This window comes from Carcharhinus amblyrhynchos, chromosome 11 (genome assembly GCF_965287045.1).
Source record: "Carcharhinus amblyrhynchos chromosome 11, sCarAmb.v2.hapA, whole genome shotgun sequence".
NCBI classification, from domain to species: domain Eukaryota; kingdom Metazoa; phylum Chordata; class Chondrichthyes; order Carcharhiniformes; family Carcharhinidae; genus Carcharhinus; species Carcharhinus amblyrhynchos.
In genome coordinates, this window is record NC_137334.1 from 72553704 (window position 1) to 72574935 (window position 21232).

The 21232-nt window shown below is 42.1% G+C and overlaps 1 protein-coding gene across 1 annotated transcript in view; it reads left to right on the forward strand.

The window, feature by feature from the left end:
• kynu (kynureninase) overlaps positions 1 to 21232 on the forward strand; it is a 148746-nt gene that overhangs the window by 71558 nt on the left and 55956 nt on the right. The window contains 4 exon segments of the mRNA XM_080199275.1: positions 934 to 995; positions 10497 to 10568; positions 10885 to 10959; positions 19349 to 19495. Of these exon segments, the coding sequence (XP_080055401.1) occupies positions 934 to 995; positions 10497 to 10568; positions 10885 to 10959; positions 19349 to 19495 (356 nt within the window).

A 21232-nucleotide genomic window follows, 5' to 3' on the forward strand; every position in this document is an offset into this window, starting at 1 on the left:
CCACTCACATCTTAAATCAGTGCTCCCTGGTAACTGACTCTTCCACCCTGAGAAAAAAGCTTCTGACCTATCCACTCTGTCCATACCTCTCATAATGTTGTAGACTTGCTTCAAACCCCAAATAATACAGGCAGTTAAAACAAAAGGCAAGCAAGAAAGAACAGGCACTTTCCCCACCAAGAAAGTCTGACTGCAGTAGGGAAAGCCATGCAGCTCTGCACTCTGTCTTCATAGCCATGTTAGATTACACAATAGATGACTACACCACCCCACCTCCCCCCCCCCCCGCCCCACACACACACACACACACACAAGAAATGGCCATCCTCGATGACCAAGGGAAACCACTAACAATAATTTAAATTGATTAATTCCAGATTAATTGCCGCATAAGATACAATTAGAAGTGGAATGTCGGTATGCAACTTAAAGAATCTGTTAATAACCAAATTAACTAGAAGACTTAATAGCTCCCATGTCTAGAGAGGTTAGGCAGAAGCTGAATAATCACTCACTTATAGTTCTTTGTGACACAATTGCAGGACAGCCTCCCTGGTGCAGAGCCTCTTGAGGTACAGAGTTTAAGTTGCAGAATCAGGGTCACAGCGTTGTATTCTGATCAGTGACCCACATTCATATAAAAAATTGAAGCCTGCAATTTATGCCCTTATTTCTTACACGTAAATCTTTGTACATAGATAACATAAACTAGTTTATGTCAGGCAGATGATTTTCCAAACAAATGATGGTTGCCAGCCGTGCCAGCTATGTTAAGTTCAGTAATTGATGTTTGGTGTCTTTAATGTAATAGCGATATTAAATGTGGTGAAGCAAAACATGCTGGTTATACAAAGGGCGCGGTATAACATGATATGGAAGCAAAAGCTAGCTCTTACATAGTATGCACTGTATTTATACTTTTCTATTTCACAGGTGCTAAAAAGGAAGAAACTGCTTTGATGAATGGACTATCTGTGAACTTGCATCTCCTGCTGGTAAGAAGTCATTTTTACTACACTTCATCTTGAAAAATCATGCAATTAGACTCCAATACATTGAAGAACTAGTACATGGTAACGACTTGCATTACATTCATTTTTACTCTTTGTAACACTGTGCATCATGTGGAGGTCACCTACCCAACTGGGAAAACTTACAGAATTTTTTTGGTCTCAAGCTACATTTATATCATTCAATTTTGGTGAGATTAAAAACTGTTCATTGAAAATATAAGTGCGCAGAAAGATTACTGCATCCTAGTGCACCTTGTGTAGATTTAAAATCCTGAAAGAATTGCCTAGGGAGTGATTTCAATTAGTGGTGGTGTTTCTAGCTCGACAGGATTTTGAACGAGAAAGACTGGGTCCCCCTGGCCCCACCACCACCCCCCCAACCCTTCACCCCCCCCAACCCCACTCCCCACTTCCTGGCATGGGGCACAGTGGTTAGCACTGCTGCCTCACAGCACCAGCGGCCCGGGTTTGATTCCAAGCTTGGGTTCTTCCTGTGTCTGGATGCACTTGTTTCCTCCCACAATGCGAAAGATGTGCTAGTTAGGTGCATTGGCCATGCTAAATTCTCCCTCAGTGTACCCAAACAGGCGCCACAGTACGGTGACTAGGGACTTTCACAGTAACTTCATTGCAGCGTTAACTTGTGACACTAATAAATAAACTTTAAAAATAACTTAAACTGTTGCCTGCTGAATGCAGTCTTTTAAAAAAGGAGTCTTTTTTTCTTTTATCAGTTTTCTCCATGTTATTCTTTTCCTTTGTCTCCAATGTAAACATACAAATTATACACATGAGAAGGCCACTTGGCCCCTCAACTTCTCAGCCATTTAATAAGATCATGGCTGATTTAATTGTAACTTCAACCCCACATTCCTGCCTACCCCGGTAGCCTTCCACTTCATTGTTAATCAAAAATCTATCTAGCTCAGCCTTAAAATATTCAAAGATTTGCTTCAGTTGCTTTTTTTTGAAAAAGTGTTCTAGAGACTCACAACCTTCTGAGAGATGACATTTAGCCTCATCACTGTCTCAAATGAGTGACCTCCTTATTTTTAAACAGTCACCCACTAGTTCTAGATTCTATGACAAGAGGAATCATCTTCTTCACCTCTGCTCTATCAATACCCCTCAGGACATTAAAGTTTTCAATCAAGCCATCTTGTACTCTTCTAACCTCTAGTGGATACAAACCTAATCTGTCCAATCTTTCCACATAAAACAACCCCCACCTCCTCATTCTTGGTGTTAGTGTCATCAAGCTTCTTTGATCTGCTTCTAATGCATCTACATCTTTCCTTAAATAAGGAGACCCCAATACTGTACACAATACGCCAGATATGGTCTCACCAATGTCCTGCACAATTGAAGCATAGCCTCCCTAATTTTGTAATCAATTGCTCTCACAATAAATGATAAAGTTCTATTAGCTTTCCTAATTACTTGCTGTTCCTGAATACTAGCCTTCAGTGATTCATGCACTAGACACCTCAAGAACTTTGCAATCCCTCACTATTTTGATAATTAGCTTCTTTTTTATTCTTCCTGCCAAAAAGGGACAATTGCCCACATCATATTCTATTTGACAGTTTTGGCCTCTTATTTAACCTATTTCTGCCTCTTTGAGGCCTCCTTGTGTTCGCTTCACAATTTACTTTCCTATCTATTGTTATGTAATCAGCAAATTTAGTAACCATTCCTTCAGTTGCTTTATTCTCCTCTCTCTTTCTCCTGAGTACAATTCTGGTACTTGTGTGGCAATTCAGAAATGCGGGTAAAGAAAGCAATGGATAAAGGCGCAACAAACAAACGGCTAGCTTAAGGCATTGGAACTGTGATATGATACTGAATAATCTGGGGTTGTTTACTCTGGAAAAGCTGCAAGAACTGAAGGTTCCTATAGAAATAGATAAACTGTACCAAGTGTTTGCCATGAACTGAAAAATCAAATCCCAATTTCGAAGAGGAAAAATTTTTGAATTTAAATTCATTACATAGAGGGTGGAGAATCTGTGGAGAAGAGCAGCTTTAAGTCGCAAGGAAGAATGATAGTGTAGAAAAACAAAATTAAATTAACAATTAGGGAAAAAGAACAGTTTGAGGCACATTAATTTTTGTGATCAGATTGTCCATAATATTTTTCTAATCCTGTATTTACCTTCCACTTTTCTTCCTTCTCTCCTTTTCTTTATTTTTAGGACATGTGCTGATTACCATTTTGTATGTCATCAAAATGGCCAATCTTCATAGGGCTTAAACAGTGGGATAGATTTTGACCTTGTATGATAATGTAAAGCAGAGGTTGCCCACCCGTTTTATGTCTCCCCTAACATCAATAGAAATGAAAATCAGGAGAGATGTAAAATGCTACTGATGTGCTATCACCTGTACTACACTATCAGATGTGTAATAGGAACTTGCAGATTTGTTAACAGCTTCTCTTCTTCCCTTTAGGGATCATGCCCTAAGAGGGCACTGGGAACCATGGACTCACTTCGGAGTGGTCCATGATTGTATTTAGCAATGTACTGAAGTGGTCTGTTGTTGCCTTCTGTAGTTATTAGCAGCGAAAAAATGATTTTGGCAGTAAATGGCTCTGGCAGAACCTAGTGGGCAATCAATGTTGTGATATGCCTTTAAGGGGTGTTAGCATGACACCACAAGAAGGGAAATAAATCACATGACCCAATCTTAGTTTTACTTTTGCTTTGAGTGGGGCTCGCACATCGACACACAGATCTGATGCGTTCAAACTTTATACCTGAGTATAATTGTTCTCATGTGCCTAATCCTAATAAATGAACCCACAGCATGTTTATCTATTCCATTATGCATGATTGGTTCCTTGTGTTTTCTTCAATAAATAAGCCCAAGGTATTATATCATTATAATGACACAGCAGCCATCACCCCTGTCCATTCCTGTTCCGAACTGACAAGGAGGTGGAGAATTCACTTCCTTAATGAAAATGGGAAGGTGTTTATTTATTTTCCTAATCAGAAATTTCCTAATGGAGACATTTTAATGCAGCATTTTGTCATGATTCATCAGTGCTCTTGTGCAGCTGTTCACTTCTCTCACTGAAGCTGCCCACGTTCATCCCATTCTTTTTCCTTCACCATGTCCTTCAGTGTCATTTTCAAGTTATCCCCTTCATAAATGTTATGATTGATGTTGCTTTAACTGGCAGCATGGCTTTCAATATCTAACAACTTTTTTTGAAAAAAAGCTTTGATTTGATGGGCGCAACTTTCTGGTCCCACCAGCAGCACAACCTCACCGTGTATTCCCTGGCAGCGTGGAAATCCCATCGTTAGCAGCGGGACCAGAAGATCTCGCCACCGGTCGACACCGCTTTGGCATACCGCCAATGAGAAACACACCACGGGGAGGCCAGAGAATCTCGGCATTTGTTTTTAGCACTGACCTCAAATTAATGCCCCATTATTACTGATTCACTGATCAATAGGTGTAATCTTCCACTCACTTAAAATGGGTTTTGTTCTGGTGTCACCTTGATAAATCCATATTATTCCCTTTCCATGTCTCCAATGCCTGCCCTATGGTGTGATGTCCTACACCAACTGTGGTATGGTGACTGTGGATAGCAAGCATCTTGTACTGATTTCAGAAGAGATCTTGCATTTGTACTTGGTGCCCCCAAGCATAAACTAAATGTGGCATTTTTATGATCTTTTCCAACTGCTTTTAAAGCTCTTTGTTCTTGCACTCAGTGAACTCAGTTCCTCCATAAAGTGATTTTCTCTGTTCCTTTATTCTCATGTCCATTCACATACCATTTTTTTCTCTGTTCATTGCACAGGCCACATTACAAATGTATCAGGTGAGCTTATTTTTCTAATAGCCTGATCCTTCGTTTCACACAGAACTAATATTACAGATGAATGCTGTAGGCAGCTGCCTTGCCTGCAGTTTGTGCATGGTGGGTACCTGTAGAGCCATTATTCGCAATTTCTCATTCATTAAAATTAATGAACAGAAAATCATGGGCAGCCTGCCCGTTTGTGCATCAGCAAAAGAGGTTCTCTGTTGGTAACTTATCTGGAAAATTGGCTCACCCCAGTGAATGTTTAGGAAGTTGAACTGCAACTGAAGTCCTTGATTCAGTTGCAACTCTGTTCCTTTCCCCAAACTCTATTTGAGATAGAGTAGGGATTTTGATCTTGGCATTGACTTTGATGGCAAATTTTTTAAAACTCATCCACTCCTCAGAACAACTTTAACAATGAGTTAAAGACAATGTTGGGGGCAATTCACCCTCCTCACTGCACTGGGAGACTCAAGCGGAGGCCATTTAGTGGACTTCCCACAGGGCTCCAAGGCCCCCACGAGTCTTCCACCTCTGGGTTTCAGACGCTGTCGGTTCTGCACCAGAAATCGGTGCAGAGCTGTATGAGTTATTTAAATTAGAATTACCATATCATTAGCAATCCCAGGACTGAATTCTCTGGGTCCGCCAGCCTCTCCCACTCAGCCAAGGGTGTTTCACTCTAGTGTGGTTTACGATAGCTCCCCACTAACCGGGTGCTGGTGGCCAGACCTGCTAGAATAAAGGGGGGACCGTGAAGGCCCCCTACCAGGTCAGGGGTAAGGGGTGGGGTGGCCCCTGGGCATTGTTAACTTGGCAGTGCTAGCCTGGCTCCATGGCATTGCCCAAGGGGCAAAGTGGCAAAGCCCAAGGACATCTTGGCACTGCCCACTGGTATCGGGCAGTGCCAAGGGGGTGGGTCCCACTGCCACTGCAGTTGGCTATGACAGAGGGAGGGAGGCCAGCAATTGGGGACGGGCTAGCTGGCCATCACAGCGATAGGGGGTGGGGGGAGGTCGGGGGGGGGGGGGGGGGGGGAGTGATGCCAGGGTCGAGATTGCAGGGAGGAGGGTTTGGGGGGGAGAGGAAATTGAGGCTGGCTGGGGCTGGGGGGAACATTCGAGGTTGGCCCAGACACATCTGAGGGGCTAGCTATCAGGCCATTGTGGAATCGGAGGGGCAGCGATGTAGAGTTGCGGGCTTGGTCACCGGTTATACGGGCCACTGCACATGCACCGATCCCAGCACTGACAGATCGGCACATGCACAGTAATCCACTCAGCACTATGCTACCAGCCTCTCAGGTGGGGTTAGGCCCCCCCACCCCTGATTTTTCACAAGATTCGGGCCCTGCAATGCAGAGTGTGGGAAATTCATTTTGGAAATTTACGCCAGACTTTACCCAAGTTCAACACTTAGAATTTTAATCCCACCGAACATCTTGTAGCAAGGCTATCCTGACAGAACATTATGACGCTTGTTATCATCTGCCTAGAAACATCCTGAAGAGAAGATTTCATCAACAGGATTGAAATATGGCTGTGCAGAGCCTGCATTTTGGGCATGAAGTGGTCTTCAATGTGGCAGGCAGATAGTGCACACACATTACAAGGTGGAAATAGAGCATTTACTGGATTGGTAAAGGCAGTGTTTCAGGCCTGAAAGAGGCGTCAGTACAGTTCCAAAGAAGAGTGGCATGTTGGACTCAAACTGTTAACACTGTTTCTCACCCCATAGATGTTGTCAGACCTGCAGAGTGATTTTCCAACAATTTCTATATTAGACCCTTTGCATTTGCAGATAAAACCTATTTTGAGACACTGATTGCTCAGAGCAGGTACTATCTATTAGAGTACAACCAACTAGGCAACATTTGAAAATATGTTTATTTTGACAATGGAATCAGGAATCATCCTTCAAGACCTTTCTCCTGGTGGACATTAATACATGCCAGCCTCCAATTACTGCTCATTCCCACATCCTTCCAGTTTACTGTTCTCCCCTTCCCAGATGCTGCTATCTCCCTCCTCAACCATCCCTGTCTTATTCCAGCAACTGCTACCGCCTGACCAAATAGACCCTCCTTTCTTATTACACCCTCCTTCTCTTGCATCCCCTTCCCAGTGATAGGGTGGCAGTGTGGCACAGTGGTTAGCACTGCTACCTCACAGTGCCAGTGACCAGGTTCAATTCCGGCCTTGGTTTACTGTCCGTGCGATGTCTGCACATTCTCCTCGTGACTGCGTGGGTTTTCTCCAAGTGATCCAGTTCCCTCCCACAGTCCAAAGATGTGCGGCTTTGGTTGATTGGCCATGCTAAATTGAATCCAGTGTCAGGAGGATTACCAGGTGTGGAGTAGAGCCTGTGTGGGATTGTGGTTGGTACAGAATTGATGGGCCGAATGGCCCTCTTTTGTACTGTAAGGATTCAATGAATTTCCCATTAACCACCTTCATGATTGCCTCCTATACCTGAGGATGGCTGCAAAAGCAGCTATAGCCCTATTATTGCACTTTGGTAACAGGCTGCTTAGTGCTGTCCATAGCCTGATGACTCCATCAAAATTAGACCCGAGACCCAAGATGGGGGCACCTGGGGGGTCACCGTTCAGTTGCAGGCAATGGCCCTTGTTCTCCCTCATGCACCCACAATGGGCCAGACTCATTTTTAATTGACAACTTTCAACTAACCAAAGCTTTTCATTCATTCAGCCTATATTTGACAATCAAAAACCTGTCTTTGAATTTGAATTTTTCTTTGTCCAAGTCCATGAAATCCCAGCAGCTGTTTTGAGATTCTGGTGAAAATGAAATTTGGAAATCTCATGGTTTCAGAATTTGCTGTCAGTGGTGAAGTGAACATGAATGCTGCTGACCTCGAAACATAATGGTCCAATGATCACTGTCGCATGGACCTCCCCTTATCCTTAGTGTAATAAGTCCTCGGAGGTGGAAATCCCTTCACCAGAATACCTTTATTTACAAGATCCAACAACATTATATGGAGTACTCTCAATATGTAGTCTACATCCAGAGTGCCAGAGGAACTGACAGTCCTTTTTAAGTACAGAACATCAATTTGGTGCTAAATCATATTCAATGAGGCCAACCTCAATTATCTGATTAAAATCATTGCACTTACTTTACTTTGAGTCAAGGGAATCCCTATGGCCTGGATTTTCATGGGGACAGAGAAGAGCCCTGGCTTAGCAAAAATGTTGCACAAGCCAGATTCTGGAAGCTCCGACCTTCAATATCTACTGGGGATTGGGTAGGAATGGAATGGTTTTAATGTTCACATCTATGGATCACAGAAGCAGCTGCAAATTGAAAAGTGCAACTATCTTCAAGTGGATTTAATTTTTGATAGTGGGATGTCTAAAACATGACTCTTAGCCTTTAGCATCTTGAGGAAACAGTCTAAAATTGCTGGAGTTATTTAGAGGTAGGTCTGAGTACTCCCTTTGAGAAAGATAGATTTCCCTTTAGGAGATACCAGAAGCTCTTTGGGTGAGGTCAAGTGCTCTTTGGGATTGTTAAATGTGTAGATATAGAATCACAGAATCTATACAGCCATTCAGCCCATGTTATAATCAGATCAGAAATTCCAAAGTGTTTTATGAAGTTTGCCTGGATCATACGTTTCGGTCTTTGAATCTAACTAGGACGAGCAGAAGGCATTTCTCTTCAGGTAAGATTCAGATAACCCATTAGGGAGCTTTTATCAAACAAAGTTTATTTATGAATACAGTTAACATGTATGGAAAGAAAATTAGCAATATCTTTTACCAATTATAAACAAGAAGAAAACAATGATATAGTATCAACCTTAACAGCTAAACATCATTCCATTGAAACAAATCCCAGAAACAAAACCTTTACCACAGGTTGAATGCAGCAAAGACTAATGCTCACATGATTCTAGGATTTAGTCCTTTGATTGAATGCTCGTGAGGCACACACAGACAAGCTTGGAGTCAGAACAACTTCAGCCCTTTGGTTGGAAAATTGAAACACTGATTTCTCAGTCATGAAATTTTTAGCAGCCCCCTGGATATACCCAGAATAATTTGAAGTCAGAACAGCTTCCCAAAATACCAGGGAGAGAGAGGGAGAGAGAGACTCGATGTAAGACAACCACAGATTTTCATCAACAGCAGATTTTCCACTCCAGGAAAGCATGAAACCTTACTTTTAGCAAACTAGCAGAATTTCCAATACAGAGAGAGAGACAGAAAGAGAGAGAGACTGCTTTCAGACTGTTGTCCTCTCCTTTCCAAACTAAAACTGGAATTGAATCCTTAGATTGTTCTTTGAGAAACAACTACCTGACTTTGACTTGTTAATCAGTCTTTCCCTACACAATGCAAGGTCATAAAAGATCCCGAAGTAAAAATAAACAAATCCCCATTTAAGCCATTGAAGTAGCAATAAAAGGACTTCTAGCAGATGTCTTGGCAACAATGAGAAAAAGAAACTGAAAGGGTCTGCTTACAACTGTAGAGAACATGATTTAAAAAAATCATAAAGGTACACTATTGTCACACTATTTTGCCTACACTGACAACAATCCCACCCAGACATTATCTCTGTAATCCCATGCATTTACCTTACTGGCCCTAGGACTCTATGGGGCAATTTTGCATGGCCAATCCACCTGCCCTGACCATCTTTGGACTATGGGAAGAAACTGGAACACTCAGAGGAAACCCACACAAACATGGGACAAATATGCAAACACCATACAGACGGTCACCCGAGGCCAGAATTGAACCCGGGTCCCTGGCACTGTGAGGCAGCAATGCTAACCACTGTGTCGCAGTGTGTATAAAACATGAATAAATGTATCAAAAATGTCAAGCTGGCAAGGCACTGAAATCTCTTGTCTGTAAAAATAAAACTACTGTTTTTAAAAAAATAGTGTTGTATCACTCTGTTGACATTAGCCTGAAGGCTATCGGATTTGTGCTGCATTACTAAATTCACAACATTTCATTATGACAGTGCAGTTCATAATTTGATCAATAGCTTTAATTAATTAGAAAGTCTTTTATGCGGGACTATAAAGACAAATATTTGTTTTTTTTATGGGGTAAAGTACTTAAAGGCAATGTTTGCCTTTATGGGTATTAAATAGTTAAAAGAATGCATATGTAGTAAATTAGTTTTTATCAATGAGTGTTTTGTTTGTATTGTGAAGTCATCAATACACACTTAGAACTTGATGTTATTTCATCTCAGTGTGGAAGATGGTGATAATGTCACTCAACTAGTAATCAAAGGCCAAGCTAATGCTCTGGGGACAGGGTTCAAATTTCACCATGGCAGCTGGAGGAATTTAGATTCAATTAATAAAATCTGGAATTAAAAACTAATCTCCTCATAGTGACTATGGAAATGTTGCCAATTGCCATTAAAAAAACATCTGGTTTACTAACGTCCTTATCTGACCTAGCCTCCAAGTGACTCCAGATCCGCAATAATATGGTTGACTCTTAACTGCTCTCTGATATAGCCTAACAAGCCATTCAGTTCAAGGGCAATTAGGGATAGGCAATGAATGCTGACCACTGCTGCCCACACCACGTGAAAGAATGTATTTTTTTTAAATGTCATACAGACTTAACTTTTGTACGTGATAACCTTTGTGTTTTACAGCTGTCCTTCTACAGACCAACAGCAAGTAGGTACAAGATTCTCATGGAAGCAAAAGCATTTCCTTCTGATCATGTAAGAACTACTTTTACAGCACTAGAATTAATCAAGTCCTTGTATAGGTTACACAATGATTTATTCATTGACACTAAGTTCTGTTGGTGAAATATTTACTACTTGGCACTCTGCCAACAGCTTAGCATGCTTTATTACAAGATCACCCAGTATGCATCTCATTACCAATGCTGTTTTTTGGGAGGAATATGCAGCATGATTGATATAACAGTTCAATCTGAGACCATTGAAGTAGCTGAAAACTGACTATGTTGATTTTTATGTAGTAAAAGTTAAAGTCTGCAAATCATTAATTAAAACCTTCATTCTTTTTAAGTATGCTGTGGAGTCCCAAATCCGGCTTCAAGGACTCGATCCTGAGAAAAGCATGCTTCTGCTGTCTCCCGTGGAGGTTTGTGTTGATTTTGTCTTGTTAAGAATATATTCCTTTTTGGGGTACATCATTAGGTTTGACCATTCTAATAACGCTCACAAGGAATGTACAGTAATGCATTCATATACATTTATAGCATGATTTAGTTATTTTCTTTCCTTTGTTTCACACAAAGAATTATTTGGGTGAATCTGGATGCGATATGAAGTATTTCAGTCTCATGACAGCTCAAGACTTTTAAGTGTTAACTGAGATGAGCCAGAGGGCTTTTTGCGGTTTTAGAGAAAGTGGAATAAGATGTGACCGTATTGATATTGTTACATCGCTGACTGAATAAATCTCATTGCTTGGCTAAGGGTCGTAAAACTGAGGTCCTGAGGCCATTAAATGGTATTCAAGATGTATTATTTAAGCAGTGTAAAGAGAACAGAAATATCCGCCGACAAGAGTAGTGCTCACACAGCGACCTCCCCTGTTAAACATTGAGTGCCACAGCTTCTATGCTTCCAACAATATGCCCACAATTGCCATTAGCTACATTTCCAGGACATTCCAGCAGTGTCTTACATAATTCCCCAAAGCACAGGCAAACTGCTCTGCGTAAGATTCAGTATAATTACTAATTTGGGACGTTGCAATCATGATACTTCACAGTACAATTAAGTTGAAGTTGTGGAAAATCATAATTGATATGCTACAACATTATTCAGTGCAACAAAATGCAACAAATAGTTCCTGTGTGAAAGAATAAAAACTAAATGGGAAAATTGAAGTGTGCATCTGTCTGCACAAATGAAGATTGTAAATAAATGTAAAGCTAGGTAGAATTCCTGTTTCCTGCTTGCTTCTCCTGTTTGTTAAGAATTAATTTGATAGCCTGCAAATAGATAAATGACATGATACATTTTCCACAAGATTGAAAGAATGCTAACCATGATGTGACAATCTGCCAAGAAAGCTCACCCAGTACCACACTTCCTTATAGATAAGGTGAGCTATCCTAGTAAAAAGAATAGGCTAATTTTCCTAAGACAATATTCTCTGTGGAATTCATTACCACAGGAAGTAGTTGATGCCAAAACATTGAATGTATTCAAGAGGCGGCTAGATATGGCACTTGGGGACAATGGGATCAAAGCTTATTGGGAGAAAGCAGGATTAGGCTATTGAGTTGGACGATCAGCCATGATCGTGATGATGGCAGGGCAAGCTAGAAGGGTTAAATGGTCTCCTCCTGTTCCTATCTTCTATGTTTCTGTGTTACTGTTGCCATTTTAGAATGAAGTGTTAAGCTGATAATTGATTTTCCAGTTTAAGTATATGTAAAAGATCCCTGGTAAATTTGGAGATATAAAGTAGATTTTTCCTTCTGTCGTAGCAAATATTTTTTCCTTAAAACACTACCAAAAGAAACTAACTAATTGTTTGCCTTATTGCTACTTGTGGTACTATGTTGGCTTGAAAATTAGCTGCAATGTTTGCTTACCTAAAGGCAGTGACAAGATGTCAAGTGACTCATTGCGAAGGGAGTAAGGAAGAGTTGAGTGCATGTTTGGGATGACTTTTATGAAAGATTTAATGCAGTGGGTCTTGAAGCGTTTGGCTTAAGAGAGAAAATCATTCAGAGTGGTGAGGGAGGTAGATGAGAATAACTTATGTCAGGGGATATGTGGAGGGAAATGAAGAACAATATTCACCCTTGGTATTCTTTTGAAGTCAGTGAAGCTTTTGCTTCATGGGATCCTAGATCACACTCACCTCTCTCCAGTCCTGTTGGATGTCAGGGATCATGAATCTTCCTCCAACTTGTCACCTCATGAAAACACTTTGAAAATGGAAGCCTGCTTCTGATACATTTGTCTATCAATAAACCTTCATGCTGCAATCTTCCAGATTGGAATGCAGCCCTTATGAAGTGTATTCCAGCTTTACATAGACTTCTGAAGTACCACCCAAACACTATACAATGAAGACAGGCAGAAATTCTGCTCCTGATGGCACTTGGTGGGGAACTTCAACACCCAAAGGTAATGAGGCCCTGATTTGAAATATCCAAAACCTGTAACTGAGGGCAACAAGTGCACTTCATGAGAAAGGAGGCACTGTTAGAACTGGTTCTTGGGAATGAGGTGGGCTAAGTGTCTTAAATACCAGTTAGGGAATATTATGGAGATAGCAATCATTGTGCAAAAAGGTCAGGTGAGGTATAGGAAAGGACAAACAAAAAATCCAGAGTAGGAATAGTTAACTGGGGAAAACCAACTTCAGTGAGGCAGAAATGGATTATGTCCAGATAAATTGAAAACAAAAATTGGCAGGCAAAACAATGTTTGAACAATTGGCTGTAATGCAGAATTCCACTATGATCTAGCGAATGTGTACTTTGCACTCTCGATAGACCAGTCAGAGCGTTCGGAGTTTAAAATTGGCCTTTTATTCATGGTATAGCGAGGAAGTCTGTCTTCCAAAAGGTGTCATTCAGACTTCCTGAGTGATTCATGGCATGGGCTGATATACTTTTGCTTATTTTACAAGTGATTTGCATATATCGATCACATTTGTCCATTTGTTCTGAAGTCTGTGATATTAAATTACAACCAATGGCCGCAATTTTCCCAAAGGTGCTGAATTGGCGGGAAAACTGTTCTAGATCCCGACTGTTTTGTCAGTACAATTTCACATGCGAATCTCCCCACTCCGCGCAATGCAGATGCCCCAATCGTGAATCTCATTAAAAACCCAGGGTGGTGGGGCCTAACCACATCGGAGTTTGACAATCCAGATACTCTGCGCGTGCACTGTGGCTCCAATCTGTCAGGCTCCCCGTTTGCTGGCCAGCTCAATCGCTGGCCAGCCTGGGGCCTCTGCAGTGTTGCCCCTCCTGCCTTCCCACAGCCCAATTGTGGCCCCCTCAACAACTCCAGGGCCAGCCCTGACCCCACCCCCTCCCTGGAATGCCCCGATGTCCAGCCCACCCCATCAGTAGTGGTGGTCCCCCGACACTCCCCCATGGTCAGACCCCTCTACCTCCCGGAAGACAGCCTCCCCCCCATCTCCTGCCTCCCCCAGCAGACCACCCACTCCTCCGCCGGACTGCCCCAATCACTGCCCTCCCTCTGTCCCAGATCGATTGCCATGCAGAATGGCAGCGGGACCACCTCACCGATAGTCCCTAGGCCCCACGCACAATAGGCCCCATTCTCTTGGCACTACTGATGCCCGATGGGCAGTGGCAAGGTGCCCCCTGGGAATGGGCACTTTGCCCCTAGGCAGCGCCAGGGGGCACAGGCTGGCACTACCCAGGTGCCCATGTCCGGGGGCATCACCTCTGCCACCCAACACCCTAGGGGGCCCCAATTGCCCCCTTCATTCCAGCTGTCAGCAGGACCAGAGAACCCTGGTGGCATGAATGACTGGAGAATTCCAGCCGGTTTATTGTTTATTCTCAATTGTGCTTCAATTACATTTCAACCCATTGTGTGGTCAATGGAATGCATCAATACGTTTTTAACATCACTGTTAACTGACTGGAGATAGCCAATATCTTATTAATCTACAATGGCAGCCAATGAGCCAGTCTGGGATACAAAGCCTAAGAGGAAACTGTTTCTCATATGGCGCAAGGAAGAACTCGCAAGTCATCTTAGACAGAGAAGTCTTTCTTATTCCTTTTACCTGCAAGATTATAGTTCTTCACTGCAAGAACTTGACCAACTTGGACTGAAGAGCCAGAAGCTTGCCATTGTTTTGGGTGAGCAAGTGCAAATCCATCATCAAAAATCTCCAACCTTCATTTTTCTTTCATGTATGAAGAAGGAAACCTTCAGGCCCACAACCTTTCAACTATCATCTTGCAGACTGATTAGAAGTGACTTTCATTTTAGTCTTTAAGATAACTAAGTCATGTTGCATACATGTGTGTGCTTGTGTGTGTGTATGCACGCATGCACATTTGGTAGGGGCAATTTTCCCAATCCGGGGCACTGCTTGCTTAGTGCAGCAAAATGGGAGATATCAGCGGGGGCTGTTTCGCAGGCTTCCTGCTGGGCATCACGGCCTCCATACATCTCCAAGCCTAAGTTTTTGATGTAATCATCATCTCCATTTCCATATGATTAGCGGGCCTAGGAGAATTCAGAACCACTAGTGTCTCCAACCGGCACTGAGAGTGGCTCCCTTCTTCAAGGTTTACTACTGCTCCCCGCAGTCCGACCCTGTTGGAGGGAAGAGAGGATATTGAGACCCCAACTTCAGAAGGTCAGGACTAAGTGGATGGGGGGGCGGCGGGGAAGTTGATCCTCAGGCAGAATCTGTCTGGCAGTGCCAGTCTGGCACCCTGGCACTGCAAGAGGGGCAAACTGGCAAGGGGCATCTTGATATTGCCCACTGGGCAGTGCCAATGGGGCTGGGCCAGAGGGGATGGGACAGACCTGCTGCCTCTCTGCAATCGGGATTGGTGGGAGAGGGAGGGAATTAGGGTGATTGGGGCTGGCCATCAGGGGGAGATGGGGAGAGCTGCCGTGGGAGGAGGTCAGGGATGGACGTTGGGGATGGGGCAATGTGGAGGGGGGGGGGGGGGGGGGGGGGCGGTGGGGTGGGGGCGGTGGGAGCAGGGTGCTGCGCAGCATGGATCTCCACTCCAACAGATTGGCACACGTGCAAATAGTCCATTCAGTGTTCTGCTGCCAGCCTCTTGGGCAGAAATAGGCTCTGCCCCCCAAATTTCCAAAGTGAATTGTGCTAGGGCACTCTGATGCACAGAATGCCAGAGGTTCATTCTGGAAATCACACTAAAAAAAAGCAGTATTTTCTTACACGTTGGGAACTTAAAAATATTTTTGGGAAAATCCTGCTCTTGGTGTTAATCAGGACTGGGTTTTTGTTGCCCTTTCATTTCATCGCCTGCAAAAAAAAGGCTTATCCTTTCTCAGTTTTAAACCGGAAAAAAAGCTTATTTTCCTTCAGTTCTTTACATTTACATCATTCAAGAAGTTAAACTCTTATCAACTAAAATAAATCTTGTTATAATTAACTAAGAGGCGAGGAAGGGGAGAAATTGTTCCACTTCTTTCTGCACCCATAACAATCTCCACAAGCTCCTCCGGTCTCCACTCACCAAACCCTCACTGCCTTTCTGTGTATCATCTGACTTGAAATCCAGAGTCCTAGCCTAATGATCCAGAGATATGAATTCAGATGGCACAATGGCAGCTGGGGAATGTAAATTCAATTAATTAAATGGAATAAAAAGGTAGCATCAGTAATGAAGACCATGAAATGACTAGATTGTTGTAAAAAATCCATCTGTTCAATAACGTCTTTTGGGGAAGGAAATCTGCTGACTTTACTCTCGATCTAGTCGATAGGTGAGAGCAATGTGGTTTACTCTTACCCTGCCCTACAAAGTGACCTGGCAAGCTACTCAGTTCTATTGAAGAAGGCAGCTTATTACTACCTTCTCAAGGTCAATAATTGTTGGCCTTGTCAGTGACACTCACATCCTGCGGATGGATTAAATAATTCAAAATCCAACTCTAATCGAGGCTTTGGATACCTTGGGCCACTTAGGAGTGTAGCTCAAGTTGGGAATTTTTCCCATTCAGCAGATCTACCTCAATGTGAAGGGCCCCATTACATGCAGGTTTTGCTTGGGTTGGGAACATATCTTGCCTGCCAGATCCAGAGGCAGACTGAAGAGAAAGTCTGCCTTGGTTCTCTGAAGCGTCTACCCAGTTTTATAAAAGGCTGGTAGGCCATCCAGCCCTCATCTGCTCCACCCATCCCCATTCCACCTCCATGCTGGCTTAGTCCCCATGCCATCTGTCCCATAATACCACTTCCACGACCAATTAGCCAATATCTGTCATCCAATACAGACAGATTGCAGGAGCCATGTAGAGAGATGAAGAAAAAGTAAACTTTGAACTACCTGATAGATTTCTCATTCATATACCACTTCAAATAAAAAAAGTTCAAAAATCTTAAATCCCCCCAATTGGATAATGTATTATTAAAAACAAAGTTGTATCCGTTAACTATATCAAAGACAGTGAATCCTTTAATAGCCAATTAAAACTGTTAATCAAAATCTCAGCCCCTTGCTGTGAAAAGTGCTTTGGAGCGTTTGAAACCCAACAAACATTCATAATGGTTTAGCTGTACTAACAACCTTTGGGAAATGTCAACAATGAAGTCTATGAATCCACAAGAATAGAATTCTAAACTACACGGTTGCCAGTCAATCAATGTACTGAGGCAGCATGTTGTTAAAACTCTAACAGACAGCTGCAGCCTAGTTTCTATTTTCATTTTTAAAGGGCTTGGCCTTGAAATAGATTTGGATACTAACATTTAAACAAACCATAATCTATCTTTCGAAAGCATTTATGTCTCACCCATGAAGTGTAATTCCAACACTGCAGACTAGGATCCAAGGAATCTGTTGGAATATGGCACTAATTTTAAATGGCCTTGAATCGTAAATTTGGGTTTCTCACCTGTATGATTCACATCCAGTCCTCTTTCTCCTACTGGCAAAAATAGGATCTTGCAGACATGGGGGTTGGGCATCTGCCTCCAGTTCCACCAGCCATGTTTGAAGGCCCTCAGAGTCAGTCTAACTTTGTGAAAATCCAATCCCTTTCATCTCTCCTGCACTGACTCAACCATCTTCCAGAATTCTCTCCATTAAATATCTTGAGGTTTTGTTTTATGAGTTGCTGCTGAAATTTTCCATTTATCTACTAAAACTATCATGGTGGCCTTATCCAATGTAGGAACAGTAATTAGATTGATATCTCATGCAGTGTGAAAATAAACAGCATGATGTTATATTACAATAAAAATTATGTTGAATCTGAGGGTCTGGTCGAAATATTCTGTCTGTTGACAACAGTGGAATTCTCTGGTCCCGCTGCAGTGAATGGAAATTTGGCTGAGTGTCGAATTCTCCATACTTGCTTGTAGTGACAAAAGGGCGTAAGTGCCCTGCAATTTCCAGCCTATATCTCCAACTTGGTGCCATCAACAAATTTTTTTTGCGCTTCCATTTATGCATAAAATTTCTTTGCAGTGACCTGCTTATTGTAGGTTCAAAACTACTGTGGGCAAACTCATCAGGACAAAGACAAAAATGCATTCCTTTTCTCCGTAATACAAAGTACTCTGACGGTTTGAAATCTTGGCTTTCTCACATTTGTCTTGATGTGCAGGACAAAAAGCTTCAAAAACATGTTTGTCTGTTCAGCAATATTCACATTCATAATCATTGTTACCATTGAAACAGTTGGGCTCCAAATAAAGTTAGGACAATGGTTACTCCTCTGGTCTGATCAGTTCTGTTCAACTCTTAACTCATGTACTGAAATACTGAAGTGAAGCATGAATAATAGCCGTAAAACTATCTAAACACTTGATTACTGTGTAACATTGAACCCCAATGACAAAATTAATGTAGGAACATAGGAATTAGGAGCAGTAGTAGGCAAATTCAGCCCTTTGAGCCTACTCCATCATTCAATCAGATCATGGCTGATCTCTTCCTGGTCTCAAATCCACCTCCTTACCTGTCCTCCATATCCTTTTGACAAGTTTTTTTTATTAGGAATCTATCTACCTCCTTCTTGAAACAATTTAATGATTCAGACTCCACCGCACGATAGGGCAGCAAGTTCCACAAATTCCACAGTAGTTCCTTCTTATCTCAATTTTAAATCTACTGCCTCTCAAACTATACCTATAGATTGCTCCTTAAGAAGAAATATTTGGTCTACATTTACTCTACCAATCTCTTTTAGAATTCTACATACTTCAATCAGATCCCCTGTTAATTTATGCAACATACAGTTTTGTATCCAAATCAAACTTTGAACAACTTTGGAAAGGGCCTCAGGGATAATGGAAACCATCAGTGCTGCCATGTTCAAGTTCAATTTTACAATATGGAAAGGGAAAATCACCTAATTGTTCCATTATTTTTGATATCAAATATTAACATATCCACTGTGTCACTGTTGATATATTTTCCTTGACTATCTGAGATCACTCATATTGTCCTTCTTTTTCAGTTGAGACTCAGAAAGTAAAGCATCTTTGAATGAAATCCTTTCTTTATAGAAGAATGAAGCGCAAAATTGCATGTTTTGTTTTGACTGGTGTGAACGTTTCTGTCAACATAACATAAATACTAGTCATGTATTTAAAGTAGATAGCATAATTTAGAAGCAGATGACTAATTTGAGAATAATGAAGGGTGTTAGATTCTCTCAAGTGCTGGAAATGTTAGAACTATATTCCACATTGAGCAGAAAGATATTTCAAAAACAGATGTTCTCTTAATGTAAAAACTGTAATTCTGTCTTTTTTTTAAATTTTGTATGAAAATCATTGTCACCTATTTGTTTCTTAGGGAGAAGAGACTCTGAGGGCAGAAGATATTTTATCTACAATAGAAAGGGAAGGTGACAGTATTGCTGTGATTATGTTCAGTGGCGTACAATACTACACTGGGCAGCTATTTGATATAGCTTCAATAACAAAGGCAGGACACGCCAGGGTGAGTTGAATAATCATCCCAATGTTTGTCAGCTTCTGAAGAAAGAGAAGATAATGTCATGTTTTGTCCGGAAACTGGAACGTTGGCAAGTAACTTTGTATGATAAAGTGAAAGAAAAATGAGAAAAAATTTTGCAGACATCAGATACGGACCCATAACCCCAGAGCTCTGAGCCAGTGTATCTGGGAAGTACTCCAAAGATACACTGGGGAATCACCCTCAAGCATTTCCAGGTCAGGATTGCACTATAATCGACTAGGAGTTTGAAACTTCCGGTGGGCAATTGAACTGCAATGGAAATCATCCAAAAATGCAGTACAAATTGCAAACATTCAATAGTCCTGACTTCCTTATATTTATAGTTACCCAGAAACAGTTGGAAGAATTAAAATCACTTCTAGCTTCTGGGTAACTATTGCACTAATCCACCACTACTCCCTGCCCCCTCTATCCACTGAGGGGACCAACCTCACCCTCCACGTAACCCCTCCCAGTATGGACAGATTGCAGGAACCAGGCTATAGAGAAAGATCAATTTAATATAAGGTAGGCCCATTGAAAAGTCTGATGGCAACAGGGAAGAAGCTGTTCTTCAGTCAGTTAGTAGGCGACTTCAAACTTATGTATCTTTTCCCCAATGAAAGAAGGTGGAAGAAAGTATGTCCAGTGTGTGGGGGGTCCTTTTTTATGCTGACTGCTTTTCCAAGGCAAAGGGAAGTGTAGACAGAGACAATGGATGGGAGACTGATTCGTATGATGGACTGGGTTTCATTCACAGTTCTTTGTAATTTCTTGTGGTCTTGAACAGAGCAGAGTCCATAACAAGCTGTGATTACGCCCAGAAAGAATGCATTCTATGGTGCATCTATAAACATTAGTGAGAATCATAGTGGGCATGCCAAATTTCCTTAACCTACTAAAAAAGTAAAGACATTAGTGGGCTTGCTTAACTATAGAGTCAGCGTGGAGGGACCAGGACCTGATGTCTACCCCTTGGTCAATTTTGATTGTTGTACAGCAGGCACACTGGCAGCTTGGTGACGCAGTGATTAGCACTGCTGCCTCACAGCACCAGGGACCCAGGTTCCATTCCCAGCTTGGGTCACTGTCTGTGTGGAGTTTGCACATTCTCCTCCTGTCTACGTGGGTTTCCTCCGGGTGCTCTGGTTTCCTCCCACATTCCAAAGATGTACAGGTTAGTTGAATTGCCATGCTAAATTCTCCCTCAGTGTACCCAAACAGGTACTGTAGTGTGGCGACCGGGGGATTTTCATTGCAATTTCATGTGTGAATATAAGCCTACTTGCAGTGATCATTGGCCAGAAACCTAACTGGACTAGCCACATAAATGCTGTAAGTGCAAGGATAGGTCAGCTGCTGAGAAATATGTGGTGAATAACATGCCTCCTGAATTTCCCCTCAGTATCTGCAAGGCAAAAGTCAGATGAGTGATGGAATGATCTCCACTTGAAGATCACTGGACGAATTCAGCACAGTAACCATAATGATCTTTGACTTTACCTACAGTATAGCAGCCTGCTTGATTAGAACCCCATCTACCACCTTAAGCCTGCCTCTTCCATGCAGTTTGGCTGCAGTATGTACCATCTATAAGATACACTGCACCAACTTGCCGAGACTTCTTTGCTAACACTTTCAATCTCGAGACCCCTACCAAGGGGTAACAGGCACATAGCAACACTACTATTTCTGAATTCCCTTCCAAATCTATTCCTG